Raw genomic sequence first — 12114 nt, forward strand, 5'->3', positions numbered from 1 at the left:
AATGCGTTTATTACAATTGCTACCAGGAGTTTCTCCAACATCCTTTCGTGTAGTGGCCGTCAACAAAGAGTCGAATTGTGGGCCGGTGGCCAATCGAGAGCGAGAAACAATCTTGACATTCGTGAAACACGATTAGCGCTAATCTAGGTTAACGACCATGATAACTTTTGTCCAAAGTTAATCCAGGATTAACTGGCTAGTCAAGTAGTCGCATAAAATCTTGTACTTTACCTAAACTCCTGACCAACTTTGAAAACGTTAAAGTTGTCACAAAGTAATAAGTGGTTGTGGTGTCACTAGCACGCAGCATTGTTGCCTAACGCTAAAGTATCTCAAATGCTATTTACACCTCCTAAGGCTACAACCACCATTACATACATAACTTCATAGGTTATCAATTAAAACATGAATTATCTTTATTGTAAAGGATCCAATTAGTGCACAGCCATGTCAACAGCCTCTTGCTGTTCGATCATTTTTTGGCGAAGATAATTTAGATACGGAATCTCATTCATGATCATTTTGCTACAGGTTTCCTTCAGTTCTTTGGAGATATTTTGTTTGACTGCATAACCTTTAACTAGCTTTCTGCCGGATGGATTGGTCAAAAAATTTCCTTCTTGTAAACATTTTTCCTCCATGGATTGCTTTTCCTTTCGGAAAAGTGACAGATCTTCCAAAAAGGCTGGGCCTTCCTGTTGTATCATGTTCCATAGCGTTTGATTGAAAACATTGTACAATAAGACATCCGCCGAATTCCATTTCCGAATCAGCTCCTTTGTGTTACTTGTAATATTCTGTTTTTCCTTGTCTGTCCTTTCATTAAGTTTGAAATACAAAATGTCTTCGACTTTCCAACAAAAACGTCTTTTTAGGAGCACAAGTGACTCATCGAAGTATTCCATGAGCATTACAAGGTCGAATTCATGTCGAAGGAAGTGGATGTAGTTTTCCACAGCAGTGAGGCTCCTATGATATAATGTGTGAAATCCAAGATCGAATAACGATGGGTTTTTGAGCAAATGAAACTCTGGTTTTCCTTTGTTTAAATAAAATTCGGCATTTTGAAGAAAATTCTCCAGTGGTGACGTAACATTTCCTGGCACTCCTAATTTCTTAGCAACATCAAAATAGTTGAAAGCAGATTCAAATTGCTCAGCTGGTTCCCGGAGCATTGTGATGTAGTGTGTTGTTTCCTTTGGAAAAAGCCAGTGCATCGGGCCCTTGTTGAATCTGGCGTGGTTTGAAAGAATATTCGGAGCTCTTCTTGTTGATATTGTAGATTTAAATAAAAATGGATCAGGCCAGTGAAAAGTAGTCTTTCCACTGACAGGCAACGCAAAGAACATATCTCTACTATCACCATAGCGGTTTAATATATTAGTCAATGTACTTGATCCTGTCTTATGTGTCTTGAGAAACAAAATGTTATTCACCGGCTTGCAAGTTGGCGAGGCACCGGTATCGGGTGATACCTGCGGGATGCTATCGGGATTCCACTGAAGACTTGCTTCGACGTAACGGAGCTTTCCTGGCCTGAAAGTAGATGCATTAGCACATTAGGAATCTTATAAAACTCAGTCATCGAATCAACCATACTTCCGCAAAGATTCCATATATCGCCGGCCTTATTTCCAATTTTCAGTCAGCTGGGCTATATTCGGCAAGCATGACACGGAGGTGGTCGAGATAGCCCACTAGAGGCACAGTTTGAAAGCCTCTTAATCAGTTTTCTTTGAAATCTTGTATTAACGACAATATATTTTCTGGACTCTAAGAACTGGCCGGCTGCAAATGCAGAAATAGAGATCTTATAACTCGGGCCGTTAGGCGGCACGAGTTAAGTTTTCGGTAGCGTTATCAAATTCTTCTTATTTTTTTGGTCGTGATGGGCCGAGAGATAAAACTTCGGGCCACGAGTTGAGTTCTCGGTCGCGTTTTTTTGTACTGGGGCAACATGAGTTAAGTTTTCGGTCGCGTTATCAAATTCTTTAAATTCTCGGTCGCGTTCTTTGTACCCGGGCCGTGAGGCGCCGAGTCTGAAGTTCACCACATGAGGTGCTACATACAGGATGGCAGATGCAAGACACAAATGACTAAAAATAAGACTTTAATTCCTCTACAATTTATCAACTTTAACAGAAACGGCATTCGCTTACCTAGAGAGGCATTTTCTATTATTACTATAGAAAAACAATCAATGTAGAAACGGTGTCTGTCTTCAAACGAAGGGTGAATAATAAATGCTTTCCCCTGAATTTCATTTAAAAATATAAACAGCAAAACATTGAAAAACGTACAAGGATAACGTACGCGTGATGCGTAACGTTACTCTAGATCATGCCGAAAATTGCGATCCGTCATTCACCCGGTGTCACATACACATCAGGACCGTACAAATGGTTTCTTTCTCCTAATGAAAGGTGAAAACGTAAGGATTAAAGCCCAGGGATTATAAAAAGCATTCGTATGACAAATGTCGCTTTCCCAGTATTTTATTGACTGCAAGAAATGCAAATCTATATGGTGGTTACTTATTACCTCATTATATCTCTGTATAAAGTAGCGATGCTGGAGGTTATGATTGTAGGCTTACGCAGCACGCAGTCAAATATGGCCCGAGTATAAGCTGAAAACAGCTTCTTGTTGCGACGTAATTAGGCCCGGTTCAACACTGTGTAATTATCGTGTCCAGATCTATTGAATAATTAGCTTGTCTAAAGCTCGACAGTTGACTTAAACGTCGAATTGATACATTCGTGCTTGACCAAAATTATTCCTCGCGAAGCGAGGTTAATAAATTTGTCGGGCCGAGCCGGCCCGAGCGGAGCTAAGCCGCGCGAATTCGAGCGAAAAATATATTCAGTTATATATATGTATGTATGTATGCAGTTTAAAGATGGTTTGCCAAACGAAGACTCCCAGTAGAAGGATCCGTAAGGATACCGTGTCTCAAGTTAGATTGTAGATTAGTGTAAGCAAGTTTCGACTTGAAGACAAACTTCTAACTGTTCCGGCTTTTAATTCACGACGTTTCGGCCTTCGGCCTTCTTCAGATGGAACACGGGATAAAATTTAAAAACTAAAAGCTAAAAATCTAAACAAGTTTACAGAGTCGCCTAAATTTATATCAATACGAATAATAAAAAATAACATCATGCAATATAATACAATAGAAGACAAAGAAAATTGCGTAACTAGTATGCGTATGTATGTTTATATATTTCGTTGAAGGTGTCCGCACTGTTGCCTAGCAACAGTGAAAAACAAAGCATGAATAACGACAGACTGTCTGGCGTCGTCTGGAGCAAAATTTGCATACATCGGGAAAGTTTGCGTGCCGGGTAAAATTTCAAATGCAATGTTTATCAATATTTACTGGATACAGAACTATCTCTCCAGGATCTTTTCCCTTGCATTGAAGAAATTACACGTTTTGTGGCCGCGGTAAAATAATTTTCCGTGGGAAATAAATTCATCGAACACGACAGCGCTTCACGCACGTTGTTCATTTTGTCAGGTCAGAAATAGATTTTCAACCGCAAACTAGCCTGTGGAGCCTCGAAAATACCATGCTCATCAAAATAGTTGCTATGTTCAGAAACCTGTTAATCTCCTCATTTGATGCTACAATACGAGTAAAGAGGGCTTTCCACCCAGCCCCAGCTTCGCGAGGCTTTGCGAGTCACGTATTTCTAGTTATATAACAATGCATTTACTGTGTCCATTGAGTTCGGCACATTTTAAGCACGAGTTTTCAATCAACGTCGAACTTAAAGTCATTTAACAAGACGTTGGCGTGGCAGAGCTTGTGGTCCGTAATCAGACTACTGGCACGACAGGCGAATCAAACGTCGCCCTTGCGTCGACCTCGATTGCTTCCAATTAGAATGAATAGAGCTCAGCACGACTGATGGCACGACATTTTTAATCGGACCAAACTGCTCTTTCATGATAACTGAATTTAGAAAAATAATTCTTGTTATTGTAAGAGGGTCAAGAATAACGTATACATTGTGAAATAAGGCAGGCTAGACGATTCAGAATGTTTGACAGCAACACGGAAATTCAGAGCATAACCGGAATTAATTTATCAGATATTTTTTTTGTGCCTTCAATATTTAGTTAAAGAATCAATATTAACTACTAATAAAACTATCTGTGAAAAGTGATATTCGTTTTAAACTTTTTGCCCAACTTAAATTTTTTCGAAAGGTGCTCGTGGCAGGATTGGCCTTTATTTTAATTCACTGATCAGTATATCGATCGACAGGTAACGGAATTATATCAAGCTATACCAGAATAAGCAAAGGCGAAACATTGCTTAGCGAATAGGGCACGTAAGTTAACGTAGAGTTACCGGGATCGATACCTGGATTCTCCAACAAATATGTAAGACACTCGCTTGCCTAAGCAGAGAGACGCCAGGAATCTTTGGGGTAGCTCTTCTTTATTCTTAAAGGAACTGGTTCTTCACTTCATCAATTCTACAACTATTCAGTTCCATTCTACGTTTACTCTACAAGTAATCTAAGACTATTCTACACAATTCTACATCTTTCCTACAAGTATCACTCAAATCACGACTTATTTTATAGTGTTCTGTAAACATATTTACTACTGTAATTCTACCAAAGCCAGATGGTCCCAACCAGAGATAAGAGTTGGTTTGCCAAAATACACTAACAGGTAAGAACAACACAACTGTTCTAAGAAAATAGATAGAAAGGGAAACCATGCAATCAGGCTGATAAATTCCTTAAGCGTTTAGCCTTGATTTCAACCTTCTAGGAGGCCCAAGCCAAGGTTAAAGGAAGCAGGCAAACCTGTACACATCACAGCTGTTAACTCTAATCTTTGAACAACAGGAAAATTTCAAATAATGTGGAAAATATCCATCAAAACTATCGAAAGGAAATAACAACTGTATTCTAAAATCAACGTCGTAAACACCCTAACATTAGCTTCACAACAGTATCATTAACAATCTCGTACTTACTAAATTCTCCAACAAAATGTTTTTTCCACCCACAGAAAAGGAACCATATTGCCGATAAGGATGGTTAGCAAAATAAAAATATAAAACGCGACCACCGCTTTCCCACGGACCGATGCGAGTTCGCAAGCCATTTTAAACTAAACAGGCAATTCTCCAAACAAATGGACTTTGTGCTTTTTTTAGGGCCGTTTTATAAAAAATACAGCTTATTACCATATATCATAAGAGACAAGGCGTTATTACCAATAACTAATTAAAAGAAACCTGGTAACCGCTTTTAAAACAAGTACAAGGTCAGTCAAGTAGATACGTTAATGGTTGTAACAACATACGTGCCGCCTTTCATCTCTTCTGATGGATTGAGTTTATGGTGATACGGGAAAGGTTGACAATTTGATTCACTAGTTTGGTTTCTTCGCTTATTGTCATGTCATCCGTGTCTTATTTTCATCTTTCACAAATCATACACAGACAGTTGTAATATGATGAGAGCGTTCAGTCATTGTCACCGAGGATACATGGACGCATCCAAAATACGCCAAATTCAAGAAGTAAATAAATTATTTGCCGAGCGTCGGTGAAACGAGACACGGAAAAATTGGAAAATTAATGACAACCAACATCAAACCGCGCTGACCAGAGGCGAAGGATTACGTGTTTTTTAATCCAGAGAAGAAGAGCTTTTGGTTTTCTTTCGCGTTGATTTAATATCCTCTACATATAAATTATATTTAATTAGACAATTTGGCTAAAAGAATCATGGCAATCGCTTTTGAAAAAGTTTGAAGTTCAAGGTGAAGCTGCATTACGGGAAAGTTAATTCCTCCTAAGACATTGGTAGCGGCTTTCAGAGCTTCCTGTGAATTCCGTATCCGTTATTAATAAGTTGACTTTCTGGTGACTCAGAAGAGATTGAGAATTCAATTCATCTAGATTATCGGCAATTTCCAAGCATTTCCGAATCTTACAACTTAGTCCCATTCCCCGTGATAGACCATTAGCCTAAATTATTCAAAGTGGCCAATGCTCCTAGAATAGACACGAACTACAACAAAGGGTATCAATCTTTTGCTATACATTTTTTTTACATAATTGATGTGAGGGCCCCTTGTGACTCTATGCTCAGTTCCAAACCATTGACAACCCCTCCTTTCATTTGTTATATTTGGACTGACGAGTTGGACCTTAAGCCATCAGAAATTTCAGTGCACTGAAAAAACCTTGTCACAAAGTAAAAAGTGACAGCGAGTTAACTAGGACGAACCATTGTAATGCCAAAGTACCCCAAACAGGATATCTCCGAAGGCTACAACCACCTTTACCCATAATTGAAAGCCTGCATTTGAATTAAACGATTGAGCAACTTCATTGTAAGGGATCCAATTAGTTCACAGCAACGTCAACAGCTTTGTTGTTTGTTCATTTTTTGGCAAAAATAATCGAGTAAAGGAATCTCGTTCATGATCAGTTTGCTGTAGGTTTCCCTCAGTTTTTTGGAGATATTTGGTTTACTGCGTATACCTTAAGCTTTAACTAGCTTTGTACCGGATGGATTGCACAGAAAACTTCCTTCTTTAAACATGCTTTGTCCATGGATTGCTCTTGCTTTCGGAAGAGCACCAGATTTTCCATCGCACATATCATGCGCACATCGACATTCAAATTGTAGCGTGCAGGATGACCTAGTATTTCCCTTGAATCTCCCATAAGTTAGTGATAGATCATCCAAACTACTGTTTGCATAAACCGTGAAAGAGTGGAAAATGACGTCAATAATATCCTCACTAATGAAGGTATGGAAAATACGCCACTCGGGTCCCGGATGTAGTTTCGTATTAATTTCACGAGTGGAGTGTTTTCCAGTAAAACATTTGTGTCTATACAATAAGAGGAAATAATGACAAAAGAACCTTGTGAATCATAAAATAAAGAACATATTAAACCCAGATACGCTTACAAAATATTTTGTTTCAAAGAACAATATCTCCAATAAGCATAAGAAAATGACAACAACAACAACAACAACAACAACAAAAATTCAAAATGTCCTATGGCTACACTACACCACCAGAGTTTTTTAACAATCATTTTACTCCAAATCTCATGAGGTCTTTCCTGGAATTCTATGTATGAGCATCAACCGAAGCCCTGTTACCCCAGTTGGTACAGTACCGAGCTATTGATTTATGTTTTCCTATCACCAACGTTTGCTGCCTTCGCCCTTTTTAAATTTATTTCCGACTGGTGGTGAAATTCACAATCATGATACTAGAACCTCAGCTCATTTTCGACCTCACACCTGCCGAACTAATATCAAGCAATTTACTATACTCTATAGAGGGCCAAAAATATGGAATGCTTTGCCATTATCAATTACGTCCTCCCCTAGTCTATCCACCTTTAAAAGAAAGCTTCTTGATTTCCTCAGTTAATTGCATGAAACGTCCGACTCTATTATGTCTTTATAGTATTACCACCGTATGTTAAAAAATCTCAATACAATGTCTTTACTGGTCTTAAAGTCCTAACATATCTCCGAGGAGACCTCTCAGTATAAGCCCGGGGGTTTCTTGAGGTCTCCTCGCCACTTTTTACTTCTTCTTTTACCTTTATTATTTACTCTAAACTTATGTACAATCCTAGTCTATTATTCATTGTAACTTTCCATGTTTGTATGTCGTGGTGAATAAATAAATAAGTAAATAAATTGAGTGGGAGGTCGAGGGTTCGAACCTCGGTTGGACCAGCCTCAGGGTCTTGATACAAGTGAGGAGAAGGTACTGCCTTTGCTTTTATATCTACAAATGGTTAGACCTTCACGTGGCTGGGGTGACTACGTAGAAATGATGGTCCCTTCCCCAATTTCGGAACCATCAGAAACCCTACGAACACTACCCCGCGACGAACCCTGGATGTCAAGGAAGGAAGGAATGAAGGAAGGAATGACGGAAGGGAGGGAGAGAATTAGGGAAAGAAGAATGGATGGATGGATGGATGGATGGAGAAAACAACGAATGAACGAATGAACGAAATGAGAGACAAAGGGGAAACGGGCTGGTAAGGCGAGAAAAAGGGTAAGGATGGTACTGTAATTGTGGGTGAGGTTCTCAGTGAGTTTACCAGCAGCCACCCTCTCCCGGATTCACTAAGACCAGAAATAGATTGGCTTGGTCATGACCTGGTGCATCGATTCAAACGCTTTCATTTCCTTGATGATTAAAGCCCATTGGCGATACAAAGGTTTATTTAAGAATCGACAGACAAAGTACTAAGAATACCTTTTAATGTACACATTATTTAAAACATTATGGCTAAAGCAGCTTTATTTCACGACCACTAATAGATTAGAGGCCATAGTAGTTATGAACACAACTTGAGCCGTTGCGAAATGAAATCTTTTAAAAAAGCCACGCTTGAACGTCTAAGCCTAATTTTTTTTTTTTTTTTCAATCAGGTCTTTTCTCGGCAGACAAAGTTTGCCCACATAACCTGCATCCGCTGTTCAAATATATCAATTCCAAATACTACGTACATTACCTTACTAACAGCATTATTCCCTGTACAAAAGACATTAAGCATCTAATATATGAGGATTACTGACCAGGACGGAAGGGATATATGATATACTCCCCGCGTGCCGCGTGCCTCTGTTGGTGATGTTTCGAATTCAAACAAAATACTCGCTGTCTTGTCACTATAACATTACGTGCACATGATGAACTGCAAATATATCATTCCACGTGGCCTCCGTGGGATTTACTCGTGATGACATCAAATGGTAAACATGTTTTGTTGACCGTTGCAAATTTGCATTACACACTTCGCTTCGTTGTGAACGGAAAGACAGAAAGAAGGAAACGTAAAAAAAAGTACAATCGATGGTCTCCTCATGGCTCCATCTCGAGGCATCGATTGGCCAGCACTAAGCTTGCTAAGGGAAACGTAAAGGGACTGTCGCAAACAAAAGCGAGACGGGAACTTCATTGGACAATTTGAAGTCACATAAAGGTACGTTTGTTTCTGTCGAATAGTTTGTTGTTGTTTTTTTCTTGTTGTTTAAGACCATATTAGCTCTTCAGTAATGATTGATAAAACTGTTTTATTGTCGTACACTACCTTCATTGAAGGAAATTATCACTGTATGTACATCTATTGTCTATTTGGTGTCATTTTATTATTATCTTTTAAGGAGCCTCTGTGGGAGACTATGCTAAGGGGAATATATTTCATTGTTTTGTTATTGTTATCAGCTATTGTGTCAGCCCCTCCCTTTCCCCGTTACAAGGAAAACCGCCACCAGTTTCTTTTTTGAGGGTTTGTTGAAAAGTGGAGTCATCCAAAGCCCTACCGTATTGGTATGGACAGCAAAAACGAAGGCTTTCAAAATTGCTAACTAGCGGAATAGCACAAACATAGCTGACGCGTCCATTTCTCAGAGGCACAGATGTCTGCTGTAACATTTTTTTTCTTGTTGTATCAGGGCATTCGAGTGTTTTACTCTCCATGCCGGAAAGATAAGAAATTTGTTGCAAAAGCGATAGTCCGAACAAGAAGCTCTGGCACCCAACGAGAACATTTCAACAAAATACTTAAAATGTTGTCTCCTGTGTTCCCAAATCGTTTTTAATCCTGTTAAAAACATATTTGCTTAAGGCTAATTCAGTTTAATCTGTTTGGATCCTGTAGCTTAAAATTTAAACCTGGGTTGCAGAATGTTTTGGAGAAGGAAATTTTATTCCCCGAATTTACGAGCTGTTGTTGGCTTTACGAAAGTGCCAGCCGCCAGTGACCTTTTTTTTAGCATTTTTAACGACAAAATTGCTACTTCGTGAACAAAAGGAATTAGTTTTCTAGTGTTACGAAATTTTGAGCTTTCATTTTGCCAAAGAAAAACTTGAGGTTTTCTTAACAAATTAATCCGAAATTTTGAAGCGATTATGGCCTCCCGAAATAAATCGTTGGATGCCCTCGATCAGAAAGAAGTTGTTGATGTGTTTTCGGTAAATTAATGCCCAGTACCGAGACGTCTCGGCACTGGGCATTATTGTGAACGAAGCCTATAATTTACGCATTGGTTTTGTCTAGACAGGTAATTTTAATAGTGTTATGGGTTTTTTGTTTGTTTGTTTGTTTGTTTCTTTTTGTTAGTTTTGGTCAAGACACCCACTACTTCGCTAATATAAAGTACTTCAATTGAAAGCTTCAGATCTTTCATTAGTCCAGGAAGGGCCTGCTTTTCAGAGGATGTTTGCAAACTTGGCAAAACTTACATTGTGCGATAAAGGAATGCAAAGTTACTTCCTTTCCTAAATTGGACACAGTGAGGAACTTGTTCAGCAGCTCTTACTGGTTTTTGTACTGACCTATGTAACTATCTATACAAAATCACCCTCGGATTATCAATTGTTGAATGTCTATGATCCCACTTCAGTCTGCTGACAGAAGTGTTAGATTTATAAGCTTGGGTAATTTCAGAGTTACTTAAGCAATAGGAGAGAAAGTCACTTAACTCAGTAACAATTATTTGAACTCCCTTTCAGTACTATGTACATGTATTTGTTGGTTTGATCATTTTCTTTGATTCATTTTTTCAGCGGAACGTAATTTCCCTCCTCTTTGCAACCACCATTATTAGGAAACAAAACAACACTTTCAGGATGCGAGGGACTCAAATATGATTGAAAAAACTTGTCAGAATGTTTTGGTAATTCATCAAAAGCCTTAGGGGCATTTTTAAGAGCGAAGAACGTATGACGAGTACCCTGATGATAATTTCCGCTGCCATCTTTAAACTGAAATGTGCAACATGCTACGGTCCATGTTGCACTGGGAACATTTATTCTGAAGTCCTCTGATTGGTAGTTTGCGAAGCCTTTGCGTCCAAAATATCTTTGTTCTCCAGGCTTATAAGTCGAAGGGATCGGGCCAACAATAATATGCATTCGAACATTTTCGGTATAGCTGCCGTGATGACAATTTTTTTTACCCCAGTTAACTAAGGTTTGTTCCATGTTATTCCATCGACCAGTGTTAACTTTTGCAAACTGGGAGATAGTGTTTGTGTACTTGAAGGTCGCTTTGATACTTTTTATATTTTCTCTTCCGTATGATGCTGCTATTAAATGGCCTCTATGTATAGCGGTTGCTGTTTTACTAGCGGCGACTTTTTTGCATTCTGTTTGTTCTAGAATAGCCTCACCATCATTTAGCGCTCTGTACCACTCACAATCAATTAGACTAGGGGCATTTTCAGGCTTCTTGTAACATACTTTAACTGTGGAAGAGCCGCTGTAGTCATCATCCTTCGCTTGATAATACTGGTCTGTTTTGCTGCTTGGTTTAAAACTGCCTTTACGCTGGTAATTTGCATACAGTTCGGTTTCATCCATCACAGTAGCTGCATAGAGTGGCACTCTGTTCTTACAGTCATACAAAATGGCTACCACACCATCTTCGCACAGGTACGCCAAGTTTTGTTTATCGCCTTGTGCGAACCCACCAAACTGCTGCAGACCAGATGGTGCGTAGCCAGTCAATTTGTAGTCCAATCTAGGCTTAGGTTTTCCGTTCACGTCACAGGCCCCCATTATGTTACACTCACAGCCAGCAAAACCATTTGATTTCTGACATTGCCCTTCTACTTCGTCCATTAAACATCTTATCATTACTAGGAACAGAACATTTCCAAACGAGTTTGCCATGGCTTCGCACTCTATAAGCAAAAGAAACAATCGAATTACTTGCCGTTGAGTATGTCATACCATCCTGCCCTTCTGTGTTAAAACGAATTCCATATACAACAACAACAGCCACACAAAAAGCAACTTCACGCTATATACACCTCTCAACTTTCTCGAACCATATTATTGAGCTATTGAAGGCCTTGTCATAGACCTTATTCCCTCTACAATGTCATGCTTATTTCCCATTACAAAGAACATCAAGAACATCCATCCATTGTCGTTTTGGAATTAAAGAATGCATAGCATGCCAGCGAGAATATGACCAATTCTAAAAGAGACTACTCCCTAGAGTACCGTCACATGATCTGTAATGGGGCAACACTGACAAGGAAGCAAATAAGGTCTATTATAATAAGTCAAGAAGGCGTATAT

The 12114-nt window shown here is 39.0% G+C and overlaps 2 protein-coding genes across 2 annotated transcripts; both read right to left on the reverse strand.

Moving 5' to 3' along the window:
• Positions 1–35: 35 nt before the first annotated feature.
• On the reverse strand, positions 36–1608 carry LOC146481318 (galactosylceramide sulfotransferase-like). Its single transcript, XM_085108958.1, has one exon. It carries the CDS (start codon positions 1347–1349, stop codon positions 435–437), a length of 915 nt encoding a protein of 304 aa, XP_084965084.1. The 5' UTR covers positions 1350–1608; the 3' UTR covers positions 36–434.
• Positions 1609–10581: 8973 nt separating this feature from the next.
• LOC146481319 (uncharacterized) lies at positions 10582–11700 on the reverse strand. Its single transcript, XM_085108990.1, has one exon. It carries the CDS (start codon positions 11698–11700, stop codon positions 10582–10584), a length of 1119 nt encoding a protein of 372 aa, XP_084965116.1.
• Positions 11701–12114: the final 414 nt, after the last annotated feature.

This window comes from Pavona decussata, unplaced genomic scaffold (assembly GCF_977016875.1).
Source record: "Pavona decussata unplaced genomic scaffold, jaPavDecu1.1 SCAFFOLD_51, whole genome shotgun sequence".
NCBI lineage: Eukaryota > Metazoa > Cnidaria > Anthozoa > Scleractinia > Agariciidae > Pavona > Pavona decussata.